The 26,928-nt window shown below is 40.9% G+C and overlaps 1 protein-coding gene across 6 annotated transcripts in view; it reads right to left on the reverse strand.

Moving 5' to 3' along the window:
* Positions 1 to 3,015: 3,015 nt before the first annotated feature.
* Positions 3,016 to 26,928, reverse strand: part of WIZ (WIZ zinc finger) — an 87,181-nt gene continuing 63,268 nt past the window's right edge. For 3 of the 6 annotated variants that reach the window (XM_063292565.1, XM_063292564.1, XM_063292563.1), the window contains exons 6-13: positions 16,456 to 16,623; positions 12,773 to 13,282; positions 9,701 to 10,183; positions 7,658 to 8,185; positions 6,485 to 6,994; positions 5,328 to 5,768; positions 4,681 to 4,873; positions 3,016 to 4,453 (exon numbers count right to left, since the gene is read on the reverse strand). In XM_063292565.1, coding sequence (XP_063148635.1) covers positions 4,297 to 4,453; positions 4,681 to 4,873; positions 5,328 to 5,768; positions 6,485 to 6,994; positions 7,658 to 8,185; positions 9,701 to 10,183; positions 12,773 to 13,282; positions 16,456 to 16,623 — 2,990 coding nt within the window. In that variant the 3' untranslated portion in view covers positions 3,016 to 4,296. The remainder of the gene's footprint in view (positions 4,454 to 4,680; positions 4,874 to 5,327; positions 5,769 to 6,484; positions 6,995 to 7,657; positions 8,186 to 9,700; positions 10,184 to 12,772; positions 13,283 to 16,455; positions 16,624 to 26,928) is intronic. The other 3 variants (XM_063292567.1, XM_063292566.1, XM_063292568.1) reach the window with 3 other exon arrangements.

Raw genomic sequence — 26,928 nt, forward strand, 5'->3', positions numbered from 1 at the left:
TTAAACCTGTATCCTAGGGCTACTTCTTTATTAGACTTATTAAGCCACTAAATTGGAAACACTCAAGGCAACTTACATTAAAAAATCAATTCAAACAATCAGAATACAAGAGGTATAAACATGAAATTATGCTACAGGGAAATACATTAAAAAAATTCAGACATCCCTCATTAGCCATCACTCAATGTGATCACACAACACTGCAGTTCATGGCCTATTTGAAAAGCTAGGTTTTCAGTACCTTTCTAAAACCAAGCAAAATGAATGGGGCTGAACAGAGCTCTGGGGAATGTTTTCCAGAGGCCAGGTGTCCTAACAGCCAGGAAACACGCTGAGACAAGGAACTGGTCTCTAATATTTATTGCTAGTACTTAACAGGAATCCTAACAAACTGAAGAAGCGTGGGAAAACCCAGACATATAACCCCCAAGGGTTAAGGTGGTCCCGATCTGTGTCTCTTTGAATGGCTGCCCAATTCCTCAGTGCTACGCATGCGCTTGACAGTCTGGATGGGAGCCCCCTGCTCGCCATCCTTACTCATGACACCAGGAGTGACAACAGTGAAGGCATACCTCTGGAATCCAGATGGCATTTACTGAAAGTGCCCAAAACACATCCACCCTGTCAGATCTTATAGGTCAGGCAGAGATAACTGGAGAAAGTTGGTACTGAGCCATGTACAGCTTTATAGATGACAACCAGTATCTTGAATTACACTGGGAAACACAGTACCTGAGGCTATAAATCTGAGCTGCAAAAATTCAAAGGACCCCATAATGGCAGAAAATAGTTAGCTTGCACTGTCTTTTTGCTGGTATCTAGTGGTCATCCCGAAGTTTGTATCCCAGATCTGGTAGCCCTATTGCCTCCTATGTTCTGATAACTCTTTCATGGTACTCGTTTCTTGCTCATCAATCCTAGTCACGCATGCTAATATTTGTACCCACACCTATGTACACTGTGTGCATGATCTTCTGAAAAAGCAGCCTCAGCCAGTGAAATACTTCTGAGCCAAATATTTAAGATCAAACAAATCCCTTTATGGGTTGAAGTATATCTCATTTAATCATATTGTATTGTTCTTCATACACATTCCTCCTATCTCTTGATTCCATTAGTTTGAATTTATGATTTGAATTCATTTTTTCTACTACTGATAGAAACTAAAGGTATAAAAACATAGCCTGACACCTTCAGTTAGATTTTTTTTGATTATGCTTAATTTCTTCTATTAATACACCATTAGCCAAATTTTACAGAAACTCGTGCAGTAATGTCTAAATGACCTGCAGTTGGATAACCCTATATCAGCACACCATTACGATGTTTTTCTCCAAGTGAAAGAACTCTGTTATATGAATCTTTTATCAATTATCTGGAATTTCCCAGTTTGGGGATCTTATCTTTGTGTTTCTTGACTACATTCTAATAAAGATCTTTGTTTCGTCAGTGCATATGAGGAGATTTTCTGGTTTCAATGAAGTGCAAAGTTTAGCTTAACCAAATCAGTCCCTTTTGCCTCTATGTGGCTATCAAAGTTATAGTTTAATATGAATTAAAGCAAGAAACATACTTTATGACACATTCATACATTATAGGAAGCAACTAATGCAGCAAGTCAATGCAACTAATTTCCACTAAAGTGTGAGCATGCAACTTGTATAGGATTGTGATAAGATTCTCACAGATTCTCAGATTCCTTCTGAGTTTCAGAGAAAAGGGATAGCTGCCAATCCTTGTCATTTGTGTTTTTCTTTTCAAAGGCTTAAATAGCACTTTTCAGCAATCTACTGTGGGACATGCAATTCTGTCTACTCCCCCGCCCCCCAATCCCATTCCAGTTTATTTTTCCTCAGTCCAGCTAGTGTGGATCTAGGTCAGCAGCAGCATCAACAAACTGGATGTTAAAATGGTATCATATGCACTATGCCATTACCAAGCAAGTGCCACAATGATGTAGTTATATCACAGTGTCTTCCATAGGAGGTTAAGTTGTGGCATTTGCAGGAAGACATCATCACGTGCATATCCACATTTGCCCCTCCCTGCAGCTGCCCATGGTCTAGGTGGAGCTGCAGCTGAACCTTAAAGTGAAGAGAATAACAATGTATCTACCAGTAGTTTTGGGATGATTACTCCTAGCATGATTCCTATAAAATAGTTCTATTGATCGTGATCTCTAGTGCAGTGTCTGCAACGATCAGTAAGTACTGAAGATTTCTCTCTCCAATGCATCATTCTATATTACTCAGTGGCATCTATGGGTGTGTGTGCATGTGTGTCAAAATCAGCAAGCTGGTGGATGGAGTGTCACATATGACATTGCATGCACATTACAGAGAAGTAGAGCCTGCATCTTGATCTGTCTACCATCTTTCCAGTTATGATCCCACTAATGCTAGTGATTTTCATAATTTGATTTGCACTTGGACTGAAATAAACAAACTTTGCAACCTAAAAGGAATCTGTTCACTAAACTGGTTATGTTGCCTTGTTATTGTAGCTTCCTGTACCTTGGTTACATGTGCAGGAAAAGAAACCTTGGCATGAAAATTCTGATTTTAGATTATGATTGCTTTTCACTGTAAGGATACAGTACATGAAATTAATATTTTAAATATCAGAGGAAAAATGTTTGTGTGTCAAAATAAATGTCCTCCTGATAAAAATGAGCTCAGTGATACCACTGAGGCCTTAATTATGCAAGACCTTAATTATGTTTGATTGCCCTTATCGGTTTAGTTTACAATCTCCTCTGCCAAATGAATCGTGAGAATATCTTGGATGATGAACAAGTGAAAGCAGTGTTTTTAGAAAGCATAGTTTTCTGATCAAGAGAAAGGCAAAATGAAAAAGCACACAATGCTTCAATATATACTAGGTGGTAAGATCTACGACTTCTTCAGGAAACTGCTTCCATATCCACTCTTGGAATTCCCTCTATATAAACCACAATTTATTTTTAGTCTTTCATATTTCTACACAGACTCAAAAAGCACACATTCAGATTCTCCATTTTGTTTCCAGAACAGAAGTTTAATCTAATATACATATTCCTAGGTACAGTAATAACCAGAATATGCCTATTGAAAAAGTTAAAAGGTAATTTCTCTCCTAGCTTTGATCAGCTTGAGTTCCAAATAAAAACGAATGCTCATTATTTCTACACAAAACTAGAGTTTAAAAAGTTGAGGTTCAATGAAGAGAGAGAAGACAGCAACAGTAATCAATAACAGGAAAACAGAAATTCCAGTAGGACTTACTGTTGCTGATCTGGGAACTGCACCAAGTGCCTGCTAGAAAGGAAACACATAAAGCCCCTCCAGCAAGAAGTCCAGAAGTCTGTGCTGCAAGTTCTTCAGTCGCTCCTGGATATAACTTACTTATTCAGAACTGGCCAGAAGGACATGTCATCTCTGATTTCAGGCCGAGGTCAATCTTCAGCCCAAGGCTTAAGATGAAAGAGAAATCATATCCCTCTACCAAAATCACACTGCCATAGTATTGCAGAGTAGGATTACCTACATATAAAATTCCACAGGAAACAAGGATAACCAACTGACAGTAGGAAGTAAGGAAGAGGCAAACGTATATGGTCAAGGAGTTCTTGATTTCCCCTATAATGTACTGGGACGAAGAACCCCATTACACACAATTAGAAGATGTGAACATGCACAACAGGATCCAATGTCCACAGAAACTAAAGACTTGTCACCTAAGGAATCAAACATATATTAAGGTCACATATAGAATCAATAGCTTTCCCCACACAGCAAATTAGCTCTGCTTCTACCCTCCCAGTTTGCTTATGTTTGGGCTCAAAATGATCCCCACGTTCACAACTTTCACATATTCATAACCCTCACCATAACATCTTCTACAGTCTGAACTGCAACAGAGCAAGTGCATGTTTCCTCCCTGTAATGAGTGTGTGTCTTTGGAAAAACTTGCATTTACTGGAAGGTTAAGGACATTTCTTTTTTGCTTTTTTTTTTTTAAACATCCTCCCTCTGTGCAGACAGAACATACACAAGAAGCTCCAGTCTGGAATGCCACTGTAGTCAACAAGGACATCTCCAAAAAACCCAGCATGGTTTATTTAGTGCTCAAACTCTGGATTCCTCTCTTAGCCTCTGAAAGTCCAAATTAAGTCTACAAACACCTGGACTCTGTGGCGAAGCTATGGAAACCAGAAAAACAAGTATTGTGTTCACCCCTGTTCGTTCACCATTATTCTTGTACATTTGGAAGTGTAAGGCAGAAACCCTGGAATGCTGGTGCTTCCTGAGAGCTTTGCTATTGGGCTTCAGCTACAGGTGGTGCTGCAGGCACATCAGTCCCACTTCGCAATGCGTCTGCCTTGGAGAAGTTTGTCTCCAAGATGTGGCGCTGAAGATGCCGCACCCACTCCTCTTGGATGGAGAGGGGTCCTTGGAACTCCACTTCACAGAATCTGCACAAAGAGAATACAATGTCTATTGGAGTCAGTCTGAATGCCAAAGAGTGAACCTTTCTATGTGTAAAAAACCAACTGAGATTCTCAATTTATCTCTTCGTTTCCAAAGGTTTGGAAAAAGAAAAATTGTCTGAAATCACACAGATGCATGGTATAGCCACAGATATTCCCATGATTAATATCTAATTGTGAATTGAGGAACATGATAGAAGAATGAGACAAACCTGCACTTTAGTGTGTAGATGTTGCCCACAAATTTCACCAATGAGGTCTGTGGTGGCCTAGGAACCAAAGAGGGCACTGGTCTCACTCTGGGGGCTGGGTGGCGGACCTCTTCAGCCTTCTGTTGCAAGTCAGTGGATTCCTCTTCCCTCGGTAAAGGAGCCTCAATGGGCTTAGCCTGCCTCCGTTCAAACTCTAATGAACAGAAAGGTTCAGTTCAGAAAGTGTGATGGAATGTAGTAAATCAATTCTAGCTGAGATAGAGATGGAATAAAAAGGACTTTTTGAATATTAAATTTATTCAGGAAAGCCAGTGCTGGAGAAGGGGAAAGGAAAAAGGAGGGGGGAAGTCTGAAAGTCATGCCAGATCTTCTGAATAACTCTGCCCATTCCAGAGTACAACTCTACATGAGCCTTTAACGTAACAGTCTCTTAATCAACTTTACTCAGATCCTTCACTGAAATGACCCAAACCACTTGAACCATCAGGCACAGGTAGTGAGGGATTTGCAAACTATGAGAATCAAAACTCTGCTGGTATACCCACCTCCCCACAAGGAAGCTAGTGCCTCCTCTACTGAGGCCTTTCTAACTGTCCAGCAAACTTTGTAATGCATCCTGTCCTGGCAATCTAAGAAAAATGACTCACTGTTGATGTTATGCTGCTGATGTTCCTCCACCTTTACCAGCGACAGAGGTGATGTGACTGCAGGTCGCTCACCGCCGCCACCACCATCCAGAGCTTTGCTGGGCTCATTTGGCACCATCTCCCCACTTAGGTTTCTGCTCACCAGTGAAGGACTGCCTGCCTGCAAGCTCAGAGGAACCCTCTTTCCAGAGGCGTCACCATCACGCATGTGAGTAGCATTGCGGAACTTCTTTGCGAAGGGCCGCCCACCTTGGATGTAGCTGCGATAGGCTCCGGCTTTCTGGGGGCGATGCTTGATCCACTCACTTAAAGTCTCAATTGGGGATCCGTTCACACACCATTCAGTTACTCCAAACTGTCTGAGATGTGCACGAGCATGGCTGGCTAGTGCCTTGCGGTTCTCAAAGTAGAGGCCACAGAGTTCACAGCAGGCTTCACTGGCTGGGAGCAGAAAGGGCAGGGAGCTAGACTGAGCAAAATCCTCAATAAAGGACTTAATCAGCAGTTCAAGATTGGAATGATAAGCCTTATTTGTTCCATCTCATGATTTCTATGTCTCCCTGAAAGAAATCACTTAGAACCGAGACTTTTGAGAAGCTCACTTTGAAATTCCAAAAGCACTGCTTTCCCCTGCTCTTAACCTCCTGCTCATAAGCTAAGTAAACCCGCTATCCTTTGTATGAATATAGACACACTGAAAATATCTTTGATCACTTTGAGGGCATGGGACTATGAGATACAAGAGTTTACCTTATTTATTTGCTTGTTTGTTTGCTTAATACTCAGTTCCACAAACCTGGTGAAATACTTATTTATCAACCACGGTGAGAGGGTGGGGGAATTAAACATACAGCAAGGCAGAAAGATATGCTCTCATTATATACTTTAAAACTATCCCATCAGATATTGATTTGCATTAAAGAGCTTCCCTGAAACTGCTAGGTATACCGCTACAGGCCTGAAGTTGTTATAAAAGAAAATAAAATGCTCAGAGGTACTTTTTTGTCTGTTGCCTAGTTTGCTATTTAATCACTCCATCTTTTTCACTCTACCAAGTCAGAAAGCAATTCAGTTTCACAAAGAAAAGCCCTGTCACAGAATTCCAAATTTAACTGAATCCCAGTCAAATCCCCTCCCTATTTTGTGATAGCACTTACATGTATGAGTGGGCTTTTCATGCATGTGCTTGGCTTTGAATGATAATTCGGTCTGGATATAAGTTTTCTGCTTCACTTCACTATGGCCACTCAGTCGTTCATCTGACAGTGGCCGCTTAGAGGAGAGTGGTGCCAGGAATCCCTCCTGTGATTTGAGTAGTGACAAGGACACATCCCGTCCAAGGTTTGGTTTTCCAGTCTTTCCACCCAGTGGGGACAAAGTCATGGGCTGTAGCATTTTCCCAGGTGATTTAGGATCAGCTCCATCATCTCCCATAGGTGCTGGAAACTCAATGCTCATTGTGTTTGGCTCCTTCTTTATCAAGCACGGCTTGTTCTTCTTCTTTATGATTTCACGTAGTGTATCAATGGGAGATCCATTGACTGACCATTCAGTTACTCCCATCTGGCGTAAGTGAGACCTGGCATGACTAGACAGCCCCTTCCGGTTTTCAAAAAACTCGCCACAAAATTCACAACGAATTTCCCGGACAGGGTCTGCACGAGCAGCTTAGATAAAGACACACAGAAAATGCTTTACAAACAAGGAACTAGCAGCAAACCAAACCTCTCAAAATGCCCTTATTTATTTTTGCAGCACTTTTCAAGTCACAAAAGAGTAGAGAGACCTAACTGCATTTATATCTTGCTTCTCTACAGTTACTCAGTTAAGGTGCAGTTTTAAAAAGCTTTGAGACCCTGATCGTTGATGCTTCAATCTTTCACAAGTTGTAGGATAGCCCTGTCCAATCTTGGCATCCTCCAGATATGAGGACTTCAGCTCCCAGAATTTTCACCAATAGCTATGCTGACTGCAGAATTCTACAATTTAAAGTCTAGGCATCAGGAGGGCACTCAGTTTGGGGAAGGCTGGTCTAGGATGATTGGGTGTTTGGACCTGTATTTTGCCAATTAAGAAATGTTTAGAGCTTCTCACTTACTAAGAAGGTATCAAAAACACAAAGTTCCCTTTCCATAGTGTAAAATACAAGACAAGCATTTGCACACAAAGATAAAATTGTTGGAATGGCATGCAGGATCTTGACATCCAAACATCACTGCTTAATAAAACAAAAACAAAACATGAAAAATCTTATGCAATTCCCAACTTTGATTCCATTCAGCCATACATCACAAAACTCTAGACACCCAATACCCATTGCTAACACTTACAGAGATTGAGTGGCGACATCTCCTCCCGTGGTGACCAGGCTCTGTCAGACAGATGTGATTCATTATGAAGTCCCCCAGATATCATTTCCCGCTTGATTTCCATTCGTAATTGGTCTTGCTTCAATTTCTTGTGCAGAGAAGAAGGAAGCCCAGAAAATATTTTTCTAGCAGTTGGGGGAGGAGAAGAGGTAGGAGAATGCCCCATAGGGCTCTCTGGCTGTTGTGCCTTCTTAGAGATTCCAGGCATGTGGCTTTCTCCTGGGCTACAGGGGTCCAGAGAACCTCCAAGGACAGACTGGGCAACTGACTTCTGACCATGTGCTGGGGAGCTGGAGGTACTGGTCCGAGGCTGAGCTCGCCTTTTCAGAATTTCTCGAAGTGTGTCAATTGGAGAACCGTTCACATACCATTCAGTCACCCCCATTTGACGCAGATGGGATCTGGCATGGCTGGAGAGCCCTTTGCGATTCTCAAAATATTCACCACAGAACTCACATCTGATGTCCCGGACAGGTTCTGCTCCAGAGGCTGAGAATAAAAAAGAAAGAAGAAGCAATAAGTTACTGTGACTGAAAGAATGAGCAGGAAAAGGCAGGATATGATGTGGGCACTGCTATGTATTCCCCTCCAATATGGAGTATGAAGCAGGTACACAGTGCAAGGGTTTTTCACAAGCAAAGCTGGTATTTCAAGTAAATTTGGCCAAAAGAAATAAACACCAATAATTACTGTGAAGCATGAAAGCTAGGGTAGATGTGGTCAAAGCAGGGCTCCCTGTTAATAAGGACAAGGAACTGGGAACAGCAGACAATGTCCAATTAAAAAAAATGGTGAACATGGCTGATACATTATAAGATAGTTTTTTGTGTCAAAGCATAAAGTAAGCTGTACGGTTTCCTTCTAATCCAACCTCATTCAGCTTTTGAGCGAAGAAGTCCAGGCATTTCCATGGCAGTTATCACACAGTCGCTTTTAAAATACAAGGCCACCCACCTGAATTAAGTATACTGACTTATTGTACACTTGAACAGATAACCCCACAATATAAAATAATAGTTACATTTTCCATCCCATCATTCAATGTCTACATAATTCTCCCTGTCAAAGAAGTCACACTTCCAAAAAGCTTGGGGAAAACCACCAAGTGTCCTTTATTTGCCACCATGCAACTGTCTTTAGATAATACAGAACAGTCAATGCAAAGAGGTGAAACACGCCATTCGATATGGGGTGCTTGTGGCTATCAAACAGCTGTAAACCACCAGTAGGAAGATAACCCTATGACTGGCTTCATCTATTACATTAATGGAGGAAAACAGCTAAAATCCCAATCACCTTGAGGTTACTCTCCTTCATCCCTGATATGGGATGCAGCATTAGTTAAAGCCCTGGTATAAATGGCAAAACAAAGAATCTTCATCCTTGTTCTATAAAAGCTAAGACATTATGTGTCAAGGAGAAACACGTTAGTATTCAACATTCTGTTGAGACTGAATATAGCCGGTGAGTGCCCTACAAAATGGAGAAGTCAGAAATCAACCAATGGCCACAAAAGGGCTCAGGCTGCAAAAGTAAAACAAAATGCCTTACTTTAAATAGCAAAAGAAATCCTCCCCTTCCATAAGGAGCAAATATGTGGAGTCCATACTTGTCTTGTGATATTTCTAACAGCATAGAAACCAAGCATATTACTGGGTCCTATCTGGGTCAAGGAGTTGTTATCCATTTGGAGTAAATAGAGCAAGTGCCCAGAGAGGGAATGGGTAACTTCAGCATATGAAGAGGCCAGCCGGGAAAGCTTTATTATAGCATTCAGAAAAAGCTTTAAAAGGAAAGGGCAATGGAGAATGCGGGCTGAAGAGTATGTTTCCCCACCCCATCATTGGTTATTAGACATATGGCAGGTAATGACAAGAGGTCTGCATTTCTAGGTGTACAGCTCCATGTCACATAAACAAGACTAGGAGGGGAGAGGAGGAGGAGGAGGAGGAGGAGGAGGAGGAGGAGGAGGAGGGGACAGTAGCCAGCGCTGATAGAACCTACAGAGATTGAGTGGAGCCATCTCAGCATCTGATGCCCAGTACGCACTGGAAGAAAGACCCTGTTTTCTTTGTAGACTGGCCACAGCTGACAGCCTGTGCCCATGTGGCTTCAGCTTCTTGGATGGTGGAGGGGAGTGAAGTGAGAGTATAGATGGCTGTTTGCTCAAAGGCCTTGGTGAGTGTGCTTGTTTCATGCCTGTGGTAGGTGTTGCTGTAGCTGTGCTCTTTGGGCTGTGTCCATCAGAACTCCCAATCTCCCCTAATGATTCTCTCTCACTAGGGATGAGAGAGGAAAGACGGCCTTTGAAGTCTTCATTTTTGATGAGATCATTTAAAACATCAATAGGAGATCCTTTAGCATCTGGATTGCTCACTCCCAGGTGTCTCAGGTGGGCTCTAGCGTGACTTGACAGCCCTTTTCTGGTTTCAAACCAGGCACCACATAACTGGCAGTCAATTTCTCTGCCCGAGTCACTATCTACAGCTGCGGAAAAAAAAAACATTGATCACAAGAGATACGATCACATAAATAATGTGTCTCAAGCACCTTTTAAAACCTGAAGAGGACTTTGCTCTAAAGGACTAGTTTCTTACTTTAGAAAGGGTATGGTAAAAATATTTACCTATAGGAATTAACATACAACCCCAAAGGAAAGGCGTGTTATTCACCCATAGCACAGCTGCAGATTTAATAGTTAAAACAGACATTTTTGCAGAAAACATATTTAACATTTCCTTTCATTGACCTGGGTCAATTTTTCCAACAAAATTCTCTTTCCTAATGCTCAGGCTTGTTCTATCTCAGCTTAAACCAACTGGTGTTTTAGGAACTGTATTTATAACTTTTGAGAATGGGATAATCAAAAGTTAGTTACAGTATCAGATGGCACAAATCCTGTTTAGCAAAGCTTCCAAATATCAACTGATGCCGGAAAAGTAAGATGGCAGAGAGAACAGTGTTATTTGTATTTGCTTAACGTTTCATGACTTGAAGCTCCTCACCAATATGGTCAGCACAGCTAAAAGACATACAACCGAGTGGAATTCTTCCAATAAGAACTCATTTCTCACATGTCATGTTTCTAGAAACATCTTCAGTCATTTGATAAGCTCTCATTTTGACTTCAAAATAAGATGGATTGAGAAGGACCCTGACATAACTCTTGCAGTGCTATGCCTTTTATGAATTATTAAATGTTACGTAAACATTTACAATTGGAATGATACCTAAATTGACAACAGTTGTTAGTTGGGGTTTGCAGGACTAATATTTCAAGAGCTTATTTTAATTAATTACATTTATGCCTATGACAAATTCCCATGAATGTTCAGAAATGCCATATAGAAAATGGCAAGTTATAGTTAAAAAATCCTCTGTTTGGGTATGCAAGACAAAATGCTATTTGAAATTTCTTCATCCAAAATAAAGCCAGCTAACAAACGTTTTCACATATATTTCTAGAATATAAAGTGCCTGGGCAAGACATCCATTTAGAGATGGGTAATAGCTCAGAACAGGAATGGAAAATTGAGTTTCTTGGCAACCTCTTTTAAGTTTTATAACTGACACAAGATTGCATCATATTTAAGGATTATGGTGCATACCTTGAACTATTACATTATGATCAGAGTGGCTGCCCTCAATCCATTTTGAGCAGCAACAAATAGAACTTGGATACTGTCTGGAGTTTTTAATCTAAAGTTAGCCAGGTGAAACTAGTATAGCATTCAGTGATGGGATGAATAGATCAGGTTGAAATACATTTCATATAGAACTGGTGCTGTGGACTTTACTGCTGGTACAACAATGAAAGGAACCACAACAGAAGCTTCGTGTACTACTCCTTATCCAACCCCTGCAGGAAAGAAGTACTCTTGGGCATCCTTGCTCAAACCCATCAGACAACTGTTCTTTCCTTATAGTTCTACTTACCTTTGCCTATAGTCAACACCAAATGAAACTCACTGTAACCTAGCAGTAACAATTACCGAACAGCTGAAAAACGCTGAAATAACAGCAGAGACACTAAAAACCCCTCCAGTGCAAAAGAACACCAAAGCAGGATAGTGCGTGGCTCATACCATTTCTACCAAATTTCATAGACAGCACTGGTGAATAGCAAGGCTGAACAGACTTAACCCTGAATATTAAAGCCCAGAAATATAATATGCTAAATTAGTTTCCAAACAATGAAAGAAGTTCCAATATATACCACAACTCCACAAACCTTACAATAAATCCCAACGAAGAGGGCAAACAGAAAAAAAAAAGTGCATGTAATGGGGGGGTGGGGGTATGGTATAAAAGAGTAAAAAATTTTCTTCAGTCAGAAAACCAGTTGTGCCAGCAGCACTAAACTTCTATCTTGTATTCTATAGTTATTACAGACATTTATTTTTTTAAAATGCTTAATTCTTCCCAAGAGTATAAGAATGTAATCTATTGTTTTCTTCTGACAAGAGTAATTTTGCTTAAGATTTTGGAAGGAATCAGATGGTGTTTATAGCTGCTGGCCCTTTAAAGGAGAAATATTCCTGAGTTCCAACCATAAATTAATATGATCTCTGGGCACAAATAAAAAGGCACATACAAAGGCTTTGTAGCATATCCTGGAATTATATAAGTATGATCAACCCTCCTAGGGATAAGCTGGAGAAGGAGACTGCTAAATTACAGAAAAATGTCTCTTTTGCTGCGATTGGTGTTTTGGGATTAAAAAAAATATGCAGATCCCACTTACTCAGAGAAGAACACTCCATCTAATTGAACCATAATCTCAACCTCAGTAGTTCTTTTAGAACAGAACAGAAATCTTTGCACCAGATCAAATGTATCCTATTTGTCTTATTTGCTCATACGGTGCATGTCACAGTACTGTAGTGTACACAAGATGCAATGTGTGCGAATGCAGTACCCTGAGCAAAGCCAAGAGTCGTAAAATGTGTCTCCTGAGTGGGCAATCCTGCACGGGTTCACACTACAAGGTAATGTGAAATTCAAGAGCTTCCTGCAGTAGCAACCTGCAAGCCAGCTCTCCTATTTGCAAGCAGCATCAGGATCAAACAGACTCACTTAGATTTAAAGGGCCTTCTTCCTCCAGTTGTGGCCACTGTGTTTTAGGAGAACTCTGCAGAGGGCTCAACGGTAGCTTGGGGCTTTTGTCTTCAGGGTTCTTTTGTGGAGGAGAACCAGGCAGAGCAGATGCCATTTTCTTGAGTATGGGAGATCCTGGTTGGGAAACATTCTTGGGGGTGAAACCTGGAGGGGATTTGATTGCTTTGTTTACAGGTGGCTCTTGTGACCTTTCCGTAGCTTTGTCGAGAGGCAGCAGCAGTGTTGGCCGTGAGGACCCTGCAGTCCCTTCTTTGGGAGAGGCAGATTTTTTGCTAAGACTTGGAGAGATGGGGCTGCTGTCCGGTTTTCCCTTCTGTTTCATCAGTTCATAAAGTAAGTCGATAGGAGCTCCACTGCTCTCAGACTCAGCCACACCAAGCTGCCGTAAGTGAGAACGAGCATGGCTGGACAGGCCCTTGCGGGTCTCGAAGCAGGCGCCACAGACCTCACATGTCGTGAGGTTTGGTGCTGGAAAGAGGAGAGTGACTTATTGAGACAAAGTTAAGCTCAACCCTAAACTATCTTTGCTACCATTCAGTAGACCAGAAATGTATTTACGTTATCTTGTTTGGGGCCCTTCTCCATAAAGCAACCAGACTAGCCAAAGAAAATAATTTCTCCAGCCCATTTTACAACAGATGAATTTGCTAAGCGATAAATGGTGTTTGCTGGCCAGATTCTTTCAGCAAAAATCAAATCAAGCTTAAATTCTCATCCATCATGCAGCCATCACTCTGAAACAGGTTCACACATAAAACTGGTTTCAGGTGCCTTATCATAGCTAAATCCTAGAAATCCACACAAGATCAATTCCCCACCCTACCTAACCACCTTAACACAGCACTGTAATGTTTACTTTCAAACATATTGCAAATGTAGTTTCTTATCTGCTGCTGCTGACCAAATACCAGTAATAGAACTCTATTATATCAAGCCGCAGTGGAGAGAGATGAGAAGCAGGCTCTTCCTCCCTCAAATGTCACTTAGCAGTAGGTAATTCAGATGGGAAGCGATGGCATTCCATCTGATCTACTGAGGGATCCAATCTATCAGTCTCTTCTCCTGGATTCTTCCACTCAAACTGCTCATTATAATAACGTGATATAATTTTAAGAATTGGTGCTCAAATGTAATTATTTTCTTCCCCCCTGTTCCTTTTGTGCTTTTTTTAATACATAAGTTTGTGGAAGAGAAATGTCTTGTTTTTATTTATGTCTTAAGTTGCTCTTGAATTCGTTTCAGCTGAAGAGCAAAGCAAAATATTTTAAAGAAATAATATTGACATTGGTTAGCTATGCATGATTGTCTTAATAGATAAAATAAAAAAATATTGTCTATTATCTTGTCTGTTTCAGAAACATTTGAACGTAAATCAAGTTATTTAGGATTCCTGCAAAATAAAACTCCATACAATCATGAAAGAAACTTTGTGAATCCTTTGAACTATTCATAATCCTGCAGTACTGCGACCTACAATGGGATCTGAGTCTCATCTAGGTCCTATTAATTGATAAAGACATTCTGGCTAAGCAAACAACACACATCTCCACTGAACACGCTGAATCAACCCTCACACTCTTTGGATTTAGTAACTAGTGGTACCTCCTTTAGCATCAATGACTTCAACCAAAAGTTTCCTGTATCTGTTGATCAGTCCTACACATCAGCTTTAAAGTATTTGACCCACTTCTTTTTACAGAGCTACTTAAATTTATTGATATTTTAGGGCTTGTCTTGCCTGAATTGTCTTGCCTGAACTTCAGGTGACAATACAACATTCAGTTAAGGTCAGGATTTTGACTCAGCCATTCCAATATGAAATTTCTTCTCCTTCAGCCATTCCAAAGTAGATTTTCTTGTATGCTTAGGATTGTCATGCTGCATGACCCACATTTGTTTAAGTTTCAGCTCAAGGATGAGTATCCTGACATTTTCCTGTAGAATTTGTTGGTACAATCCAGAATCCACAATTCCCTCAACAAATGTGAAGCTTTCAGATTCTGAGGGTGCAAAGCAGCCTCAAACCATGATACTCTGACCACCATGCTTTACATCTGGGATGAGCTTCTTTGTTGGAATGCAGTTTCTTTCTCTCCAGACGTAATGCTTCTCATTAACGGCAGACATTTCCACTTTTGTCTCATCTGTGCACACACTTGTTCAGTGTTTTTTACGCTCGGCTCATGAACACTGATATGAGACAATGCAAGACAGGCTCAGAGATTCTTTGCTGTTAACCTCAGATTTTCTGCAGTTTCCCAAAGTATTGTATACTTTGCTCTTGGGGTAGTTACTGTTGGACCACTCCTGAGAAGAGTAACAATGGCACTACATTTTCTCCATCTGTATGCTATCTGCCTGATCATGGACTGACAGAGGCCAATGTATTTGGCAATGGTTTCAGCACCATTGCCATCCTTGTGAGCATCAACAAGCCTTTTTCCAAGGTCTGCAGAGATCTCTTTTTATCAGAGCATGATTCACTTCCACAAACCTGTGTCATGAAGAGCAGATTCCAATGGTGACAACTAACTGTGGTTGTAAAGAGCAGGTTCCAATAGTGTCAACTCTCCTTTTTATAGAGGAGGGCACCTCAAACTCATACCTGATTGTCACCTCATTTGAAGGCGCCTAATACATTGATTGGAGCATCTGATTCAACTTACCACTTAAGAGAAGTGGTAATCCTGGGACTTCATTTACTTTCTAACAAAAAGCAGTAAACATTGACTCAATGTGTTTAATAAAGATGTGGCACAGTACACTGCTTTGGTATTGTTCATTTAGCCAGTAGTGCAGGATTAGGTAGTTCTAAAGGACTCACACATCTTCTCTCATCATGCTATCTCTGTATCTACAAAAAGCATTTGTGGCTACACTTGGTAACAAACAATGGGAAAATATCTCAAGTCTCATTTAGTATCTATGCATATTGTGGCCAGCAGTTCATATCTGAAAAAGGGTACTTCAGTTAGGTGAATGGTAATTTGATTAATGAAGAACAGATGTGTACTTTCACATAAAATTTTTGAATTATTTTTAAAATGCATGAAAATATATAGAACAGCAATTCCCAGCTCTTCCTTTTATGTGGGCTACTAATATTAGCAGCAGCAGCATTTGAAGATTACATGTGACTCCCCCAGACAGCATCTATGATATTCCAAAATTAAATTAAAAATTTAATTTAAAAAATTTAAATGACCAAATATATGTAAAGCTGCCAAATCTTACTTGCAAGATTTGAGGTGGGTTTCATAATTTCCTGAAATTTATTTTTCTTTTGGCATTCACATGAAGGATCATCTGAAGTAACTTTATAGACCATTAGAGTAAAACCATTAGTAGAACCATTTTACTATTATATCCATAGATATTTTTAAATGAGCATATTTTATTTAGTAAATATTTTAACACGTTTCATAGATTTATTTCTGCAATATTTTATCTAGATAAATTAAAGTTTTTTTTAATCATGAATTTTGTAGTTGACAAAGAAAATGAATTAATATTAATGCTATCCATCCTTTACACAAGGTATAAGAGGTCAGATATGTACTATACGTCAGCTGAGGTCCAGGTTTCTCCACCATGGGCACCACACAATGTTCAGTAGCAACCACGAAAGAAGGTAGACTCACTTTTGGCATCTTGGGAGTCTGTCTTGTTGCTTGAAGGTTCAGGAGTCAGTGAAGTTCCTATTCGGTTTGGAATTTGTTCTAATGACCCAGCCAAAGAACTCTTCTTCTGGAGGAGTGGTGAGCCCATCTCTGAGGTAACCATCTCCTCTTCTTCCTCAGAAACCATAACTACCAAAAGACAGAAAGGAATATAGGGATTGAACTAAAAACTGTAAATTAGGAGTGCAAAGATATTAAGTACTACATAAGCTATTCATTTACTCGACAGATATTAGTTAAGAAAAAAAAATTCTGATGAACATAAACAATCTAAGCTAACGATAGAACAATTGGAATAATAAGGAATAATAAATAAAACAATCCAATCCTATGTTCAGAATTAAGTCCCACAAAGATCAGTTAGATTTAGTTTTGCTGCATATATGCCTTATTAGAAAAAAAAGGAACATTAAAAAAGGATATTCATAATAAAGCCCTTATTTTTTCTTAAAATATATATGGGGAAATGATTTTCCATTCAAAGGTTTTTAAAAATCAAAATACGTAAAATAAAATCAATTATGTCCAAATATTACAGATCAGGTTATTCCTTTAAGTTAGAAACACACAACTAAATTTAAAAGCTTCAAATAGTCAAACTTGAAGGAACAAAACAACAATACCAGAGATAATTAGATAAAATTTTAATATTGGCAAACTATAAAAAACCAGATTGCCTCCTTGGGTAGGAAGTCATAAAATCAGTCAATAGGCTCCTTCTACTATCCCATTCTCAGCAGTAAGTTGATAAAGCACACTGCCTGTAGCCAAGGTAACAGTTAATATCATCAATATTAATATTCATTGATTCCTCCATGAGTCTGTCCAGTCCTCTTTTAAATCCAACTATACAGTACTGGTTGCCCATTCTACAACTGCTGGGAGTGAATTCCAATTTAATTATGCTCTGTGTGAAAACGTATTTCCTTCTGTCAGTCCAGAATCTTTTTGGGTTTAGTTTCAAATTACCTCACTCAGTGGCATCTACAGTTTTGTTGCATATAAAAACACAGTGCACATGTAGAGGAAACATTGTAGTAATAAAACCCAGTAATTATAATCATTACCTGGAGGTCAATATACCAATTACACAACTTACAAAATGTTACAATTTTGTAATTGGTAAAATTACCAATTTACAAAATAAAACAAGTTTTAAAAAAAGGTGTTGGGAGGGAAAAAAACCAAAGGCAATGTTTCCCCATAACAGGGAAAAAATTTTTCAATAAGAAGCTGTATATGAACCAGAGTCCTATTAAAGCAAAGAGCTAGCATTGTATAGTGGGACCAAATCTCCACTCAGCCATAAAGTTCACTCGATGACCTTGGATCATTCACTACCTCAGCTTAATTTATTTCACAGGTCTGCTGTCAGCTAAAATAAACAATCTATCCTACCCTGAGCTCCATGGAAAAAGAGCAGGGTAGGAATGTAATTGTCAAAATATAATTAAAAGAACTTCTGGGTAATAGGTTCAAACTACAGAGAAGAAAATTGAGAGATAATACCAAGTTTGGGGAACTTCTATTAAATAAAATTGATTCAATTTTCACTACACATTGGAGATAATTATATTTTATAAACCCAGGAAACAAGGTAACAGAATCAACAGCACATTAAAATAGAATTACTTTTTGTATTCTTTTATCTTCTATTACAATGGTAAGCTTTAAAGACAGAATCAAGCATTCTGGAGTGCAAGGTGCTCCGCAAATCAGGCAGATACAAGGCATTTTTTTTCCAAAATCACAGCACTGACATTTCATATATTTATTCACAGTGCAACCAGTCTCTCTGGTATGCCTTCAGGTTTTCAGCTAAATCAGTTAGCAAGACAGTACCTTTTTAAAAGAATTTTCAAAATCCACTTGAAGACTGATATTAACATGGAGGCGGGTCGTGCTTAGAACTAACACGATTAGAAATAGTAACAACTGAGCGAAGGTTTTTCCCCTTTTCCCGTCCCCAAAGGACAAAGATGCTTTATAAAACGAACCCTTCTCCAAATACCAGTTTTCCAAATACTAGAGGCAGGGACCAGCCGCGACAGGCGCTGGCCAGCGGCTGCGGGTGCTGCAAGCTGAAGGAAAAGCGGATGAATGAATGCTGACCACTGTTGTCGTTAAGAACTGGGGAACCGAGGCCCTGACAGAAAAGGTATCGTGGCCTATGTTCGGGAGGGCGAGGAGAAACGGGACGCAGCTGCTTGTCACTCAACCCCGTCCGACACCTCCTCCAGGGAGCAGCCAGCTCGCAGTCTCTTCAGGCGCAGCCCGGGCTGCTCTGGAGGCCGGGGAGGGGGGTGTCCAGAGAAGGAAGCGACATCCAGTTGTCACGCCCGGCTCGGCCTTCCTACTGGACAAGCCGAGTTTTCCCTTTCTACTTCCAGGGTCTTACCGGCCTCCGAAGACAGCCCCGCACCCTCTTCCTCGTCTCGGGGCCGCGCCACCGCCACCGCTTTTGTCGCCTTGGGCTGCGAGAGGGTGGAGGCCGCCATCTTGGGTCCGGCACATGCAGGGCGGCAGCCAGGCGGGGCGGTGGAGCGCCGAAAACTCCAGCTGAAACAGATCAGTTGAAGTAGTCGAGCGCCGAGTCAACCTAGAGAAGCCAGCTCCGGTAGAGCTAAAAGACATCCATAGATCTGGAGCGATCCAGGATCTCTCCAAACAACCAAAGTAGGGATTCAGGGGGAACAATTCCAGCACTAAACTACCGATCGCCGAAATCCATCTAAGGCTGGGGAAATTCAACTTACTGTTCCAGCAGACCAAAGCAGTAGAGCACCTAGCTCTCCTGACCACAATTTAAGCTTTCTATAATGTGGGAGGATTTGGATAAATAATACACAGGAGAAAGAACTAGTCAGTTTAGTTAAACTGCAGGTGGGAATATTTTTCAGATGCTACCCTAAAGAATATAACATAATTACACAATTGCCACATCTTTGTTTATTTATGAACAGGTGGCATGTCTAATCACAGCTTTTTTGAAATTAGCGAACATCTAGAATTTAATTCACTCAGTAGGTATTGCATCCTAAGGTCAGACTGCCTTCAGAACTATAAAAAGAGGTGAACAACTTCATAAAAATGGTTATCATAGATATAAGTGAATTCTGGACTTACTCAATTTTTAGAGTACATTTTGGGAAAAGCATTTTTCTTTGGAAAGTTGAAAAGAATTGAAGAATGCAATGGAAATTCTGAATGACTGCCAGAAAGCTACACAGATGTGTCCATGAAGCCATCAGGAACCAAAACTGATCTGAGGGAAGCTTTTTTATTTTACTTTAGTTTCACAAAACAGTTACGTCTTTCAAACAATTATTTTTTATAAAACATCTAACTACAAACTACAAAATCACATGTCTGTCACACTTGTCAGGGTGGCTACCTGAGCAGGAGCTTCCCCTTGTTACAAAATGTTCTCCCAAAGACATGTGTCAGGACCACTATTTTGATTTAGGGTTCATTGCATTTTATTTGGAAAAAAAGTATTGTAGCATGAAATCCAAAGAACTTATCTTTCAAACTGGATTCTCCCACTATGTGTACTGAGTCTCCAAACTGATTCCTGGCCTGAAGTTCTGACAGATGGCTAAACCTGACAGGCTAAGTATCTGTCAAAACCACCACCCATACAGCTCTGAAAATGGATAGTTTTTCTGCCAGCTGGGGAGAGGGTAACCTTTCCTGCATGGGAAATGAGGAATAGTCCACCAACTGCAAGCCAGAACAGAGGCAACTGGGATGGTAATGTGGACCCCAAATGTTGATTTATTTTTCTGCTGGCACACAGGTGAGGAGGGATGACTTTAATTGAGTCATAAGGAAAAGCTCTTTGCCTACTTTTTTTCTGTTAAGATGCTCAAATTACAGTCTCCTTTCTTCCAGTAATGTAGTCACATTTATTAAAATTCTAAGCTCTTCAACATTTCCTTCACTTTTTTCAAAATAGCAGGTATTCTGTGTTTTTAATAAATATTCATACACACATTACAGCTCTAGACTATTATTCTGTATCCATTTATCAAGGAATAAGTCCTACAAAATTCCCTAGATCTTGCCTCTGAACAGACACAATAAGATTGCACTTTGTGTGTAAGAAAAGTAGATTATCATTATTGCATTGCAATCTTACACACATCTACTGAGAATTCCTAATGAGATGAAACTTACTCCCATGTAAATGCAGACTGAAGAACTAAAAATGATTTAATAGATAGCATGAAAGTTATTTTTGTTTAGGTTTTGATTAATCCAAAAATGCTGAACAGTCTATATTTAAATTACTGATATATTAGAAATGGTATGAAGATTGCTTTAGTCCCAAATATGCAAGAACATTTTAAAACAAATGGCATTTGTATTAAGAGATTCATAAAAGATTTACTATACTCTACTGACTTATAAGAAAGTAGACCTTCGTTTTGCTCACAATCATGCACTCCTATTGTTCATCCCATTTTGAAAACACAGTTCTAGAACAGGAACATTCTTTCTTTGCATTTTGAAAGGAGAGAAACAAGCATTCCAAAGCTATACTCCTTTTTGTTTATTCGTTCAGTCACTTCTGACTCTTTGTGACTTCACGGATCAGCCCACGCCAGAGCTTCCTATCGGCTGTCGCCACCCCCAGCTCCCCTACGGTCAAATCGGTCCCCTCTAGAATATCATCCATCCATCTTGTCCTTAGTCGGACCCTCTTCCTTTTGCCTTCCACTTTCCCTAGCATCAGCATCTTTTCCAGGGTGTCCTGTCTTCTCGTTATGTGGCCAAAGTATTTCAGTTTTGCCTTTAATATCATTCCCTCAAGTGAGCAGTCTGGCTTTATTTTCTGGAGTATGGACTGGTTTGATCTTCCTGCAGTCCAAGGCACTCTCAGAATTTTCCTCCAACACCACAGTTCCAAAGCATCGATCTTCCTTCTCTCAGCCTTCCTTATGGTCCAGCTCTCGCAGCCATATGTTACTATGGGGAAAACCATTGCTTTAACTATGCAGACCTTGTTGTCAGTGTGATGTCTCTGCTCCTAACTATTTTATTGAGATTTGTCATTGCTCTCCTCCCAAGAATTAAACGTCTTCTGATTTCCTGGCTGCAGTCAGCATCTGCAGTAATCTTCGCACCTAGAAATACAAAGTCTTTCACTGCCTCTACATTTTCTCCCTTTATTTGCCAGTTATCAATCAAGCTGGTTGCCATAATCTTGGGTGGGTTTTTTTTGAGGTTTAACTGCAATCCAGCTTTTGCACTTTCTTCTTTCACCTTCATCATGAGGCTCCTCAGTTCCTCCTCGCTTTCAGCCATCAAAGTGGTGTCATCTGCATATCTGAGATTGTTAATGTTTCTTCCAGTGAACTTAACCTCAGCCTTGGATTCATCCAGCCCAGCACATCGCATGATGTGTTCTGTGTACAAGTTGAATAGGTAGGGTGAGAGTATACAGCCCTGCCGTACTCCTTTCCCAATCTTAAACCAGTCCGTTGTTCCGTGGTCTGTTCTTACTGTTGCCACTTGGTTATTATACAGATTCCTGAGGAGGCATACAAGATGACTTGGTATCCCCATACCGCTAAGAACTTGCCACAATTTGTTATGGTCCACACAGTCAAAGGCTTTAGAATAGTCAATAAAACAGAAATAGATGTTTTTCTGAAACTCCCTGGCTTTTTCCATTATGCAGCGGATATTGGCAATTTGGTCCCTAGTTCCTCTGCCTTTTCTAAACCCAGCTTGTACATCTGGCAATTCTCGCTCCATGAATTGCTAAAGTCTACCTTGCAGGATCTTGAGCATTACCTTACTGGCATGCGACATGAGTGCCACTGTTCGATAGTTTGAACATTCTTTAGTGTTTCCCTTTTTTGGTATGGGGATATAAGTTGATTTTTTCCAATCTGATGGCCATTCTTGTGTTTTCCAAATTTGCTGGCATATAGCATGCATTACCTTGACAGCATCATCTCGTTAGATTTTGAACAGTTCAGCTGGGATGTCGTCGTCTCCTGCTGCCTTGTTATTAGCAATGCTTCTTAAGGCCCATTCAACCTCACTCTTCAGGATGTCTGGCTCTAGCTCACTGACCACACCGTCAGAGCTGTCCCCGATATTGTTATCCTTCCTATACAGGTCTTCTGTATATTCTTGCCACCTTTTGTTGATCTCTTCTTCTTCTGTTAGGTCCTTGCCATCTTTGTTTTTGATCATACCCATTTTGGCCTGGAATTTACCTCCGATGTTTCTAATTTTCTGGAAGAGGTCTCTTGTCCTTCCTATTCTATTGTCTTCTTCCACTTCCGCGCATTGCTTGTTTAAAAATAATTCTTTATCTCTTCTGGCTAACCTCTGGAATCTTGCATTTAATTGGGCATATCTCCCCCTATCGCTGTTGCCTTTTGCTTTCCTTCTTTCTTGGGCTACTTCTAGTGTCTCAGCAGACAGCCATTTTGCCTTCTTGGTTTTCTCTTTCTTTGGGATGTATTTTGTTGCTGCCTCCTGAACAATGTTGAGAACTTCTGTCCATAGTTCTTCTGGGACCCTATCTACTAAGTCCAGTCCCTTAAATCAATTCTTCACCTCCACTGCATATTCCTTAGGAATGTTAGTGAGCTCATATCTAGCTGATCTGTGGGTCTTCCCTAATCTCTTTAGTCTGATCCTAAATTGTGCAAGAAGAAGTTCATGATTGGAACTACAGTCAGCTCCAGGTCTTGTTTTTACCGACTGTATAGATGTCCGCCACCTTTGGCTGCAAAGGATGTAGTCAATCTGATTTCGGTGTTGTCCATCTAGTGATATACTCCTTACTCCTTCATTTAACATCATTTCATCCTCTGAACCAGCTTGGTGCCCTCAAGAAGCACTGGCAATTCGGGAAGCTGCAATCTGAATACACATGGAGGGAACTGTTGAGGAAAACTGCTCTAAATGTCTGTCATTCCTACCAGCATTATAGTTCCCTGTGCTGCACATGAAACAAAAAAAAAGTCCTTGTTCTTTGAAAATATTATTTTCATATGCTGCATTGGTCATACCTGATGATCTAGGGAGGACATGGGATGTAGGTTGTACATCCATCTTGGCCCTCCTTGACATTTCAGCTGCTTTTATTGACACTGACCATGGTATTCTTTTGAACTGGCTTAGGGGGTTGGGAGTGGGAGACACAGTGTTGTGATGGGTTTTCTCCTTCCTCCAGGATTTGTTGCACTGTTGGGAGTGGCAAGCAGTCCAGCCCTAGACTCATTTCCAGGTTGCTGCTTTTAATTTCTACATTCAACTGCTGTGGAAGATAATCTTGCAGCATAGGATGCAGCATCATTAGTATGCTGTTGATACTTCATTGGACTTCTCTGCCCTGGCTGTCCAAGTGTTGCTGTCAACATAGTATCTGGAGACTGTTGGAATCTGCATGGGGAAGAACAAGCTGTGGCTCAATCCTGGCAAAACTGAGTATCTGTTGGCTCCCTTCATCCCAGAATTGACATTTTCCATCTTTGACTCATAGGAGAGAGGGGTTGCACTTTCCTACTCAGACACATTGTGCAATTTGGGAGTCCTCTAGGACTTGCAGCTTCTGCTCAAAGAGCAAGTGGCAACCATAGTCAGAAAGTCCTTTATACAACTCTCTCTAGTTGTAGATGCCAAATGAGCCCCTTCCTGAACAAAGAGGCCTTGATCGCAGTCACTCATGTCTTAGTCACCTCTCAGTTGTACCTATTGCAAAGCACTCTACACAAGGCTGCCCTTGAAGATCATCCAGATGCTACAACTGGCCCAGAATGCAGCGGCATGGGTAGTTATGGGTACACCTCAGCACATTATGTAACATCTCTATTTTGTGAAATAGTCATTGGTTTATGATTCAGGACATTATTTTTGGAACTGCTTGTTTCTACCCATCCCACACACACCAGCTGATCTGGCATGCTTCAGATCCCTTCTGTAAAATAATGCCATCTGACAGGACTAGGAAGTGTGCCTTTTCAGTTGTGATGGTTATCTTGTAGAATGATCTCCCTTCCAAGATTGAACTGGCCCTGACCCTATTAGCCTTCAGGAAGGCTTTGAAGATCTGAATATTCCCTTGGACATTGAGGCCAGAATGTTAGGCTAGCTCATCTTGGGATATGGTACATGTTGATTTGCCTGTCTATTTTTTGCTGGGATATTATAATTTTTTATGGTTGAACACCACCTTGAATTGCATTTTTGTGAGTTGGGTGGCCATATAAACCTTTAAATAAATAAATACATACATACATACATACCAAGTAACTTTCTACACAGTCTGCTCAAGAGCAGCAACAGTTTTTGATGGCTTCTCTTGCATTGTTGTTGTTGTTTATTCATTTAGTCGCTTCGGACTCTTCATGACTTTATGGACCAGCCCACGCCAGAGCTTCCTGTCGGTCGTCAACATCCCCAGCTCCCTCAGGGACGAGTCTGTCACCCCTAGAATATCATCCATCCACCTTGCCCTTGGTCGGCCCCTCTTCCTTTTGCCTTCCACTCTCCCTAGCATCAGCAACTTCTCCAGGGTGTCCTGTCTTCTCATGATGTGGCCAAAGTATTTCAGTTTTGCCTTTAATATCATTCCCTCAAGTGAGCAGTCTGGCTTGATTTCCTGGAGGATGGACTGGTTTGATCTTCTTGCAGTCCAAGGTACTCTCAGAATTTTCCTCCAACACCACAGTTCCAAAGCATCGATCTTCCTTCTCTCAGCCTTCCTTATGGTCCAGCTCTCGCAGCCATATGTTACTACGGGGAACACCATTGCTTTAACTATGCGGAGCTTTGTTGTCAGTATGATGTCTCTGCTCCTAACTATTTTATCGAGATTTGTCATTGCTCTTCTCCCAAGGATTAAGCGTCTTCTGATTTCCTGACTGCAGTCAGCATCCGCAGTAATCTTCGCACCTAGAAATACAAAGTCTTTCACTGCTTCTATGTTTTCTCCCTCTATTTGCCAGTTGTCAATCAAGCTGGTTGCCATAATCTTGGTTTTTTCTGGTTTAGTGGCAAGCCAGCTTTTGCACTTTCTTCTTTCACCTTCATCATGAGGCTCCTCAGTTCCTCTTCACTTTCAGCCATCAAAGTGGTATCATCTGCATATCTGAGATTGTTAATATTTCTTCCAGCGATTTTAACTCCAGCCTTGGATTCCTCAAGCCCAGCATGTCGCATGATGTGTTCTGCGTACAAGTTGAGTAGGTAGGGTGAGAGTATACAGCCCTGCCGTACTCCTTTCCCAATCTTAAACCAGTCCGTTGTTCCGTGGTCTGTTCTTACTGTTGCTACTTGGTCGTTATACAGATTCTTCAGGAGGCAGACAAGATGACTTGGTATCCCCATACCACTAAGAACTTGCCACAATTTGTTATGGTCCACACAGTCAAAGGCTTTAGAATAGTCAATAAAACAGAAATAGATGTTTTTCTGAAACTCCCTGGCTTTTTCCATTATCCAGTGGATATTGGCAATTTGGTCCCTAGTTCCTCTGCCTTTTCAAAACCCAGCTTGTACATCTGGCAATTCTTGCTCCATGAATTGCTGAAGTCTACCTTGCAGGATCTTGAGCATTATCTTACTGGCATGTGAGATGAGTGCCACTGTTCGATAGTTTGAACATTCTTTAGTGTTTCCCTTTTTTGGTATGGGGATATAAGTTGATTTTTTCCAATCTGATGGCCATTCTTGTGTTTTCCAAATTCGCTGGCATATAGCATGCAATACCTTGACAGCATCATCTTGTAAGATTTTGAACAGTTCAGCTGGGATGCCGTCGTCTCCTGCTGCCTTGTTATTAGCAATGCTTCTTAAGGCCCATTCAACCTCACTCTTCAGGATGTCTGGCTCTAGCTCACTGACCACACCATCAAAGCTATCCCAGATATTGTTATCCTTCCTATACAGGTGTCATGACCCCGTTGCAAGGCACACAAGAGCCTCACAACAGGATCATGATCATCAGGAAAGAGAGGAAGGATCACAATCAAATCAATGCTCAGATAATCACCCAAGCGTCCACACCCATGAACTGATCTACAGCTTAATAGAAGGATATCACTAGGTAATCCAGATAAGCATCGATGACACAGAAGAACTCAAGCCTTGTGCCCCGGAGGACGCACCTGCAACCAGAAGACAAAGACGGCAGCCGGGAAAACGCCCAGACACCCATCACAAATCACATCAACACCTAAATCGCCCGTCCGGTCAGAGGAATGGGGACAATGGAGGGTGGAGGAGCACGGGGTCCGGCAAGAGGGTATAAACAGGGCACCATGCCACCATGCCTCCATTCCCGTTTTTCTTTCTGTCAGCACCGTTTCAATAAACCGGAAATCCTTAATCCCTATTATGTGAGTCCGTGTCTTATTCGGAGCGAGGCTGGCCCTGACATAAAAACGGGAATCCACAAAAAAATTT

The sequence above is a fragment of the Candoia aspera genome, chromosome 2, assembly GCF_035149785.1.
Source record: "Candoia aspera isolate rCanAsp1 chromosome 2, rCanAsp1.hap2, whole genome shotgun sequence".
Classification (NCBI taxonomy): Eukaryota; Metazoa; Chordata; class Lepidosauria; order Squamata; family Boidae; genus Candoia; species Candoia aspera.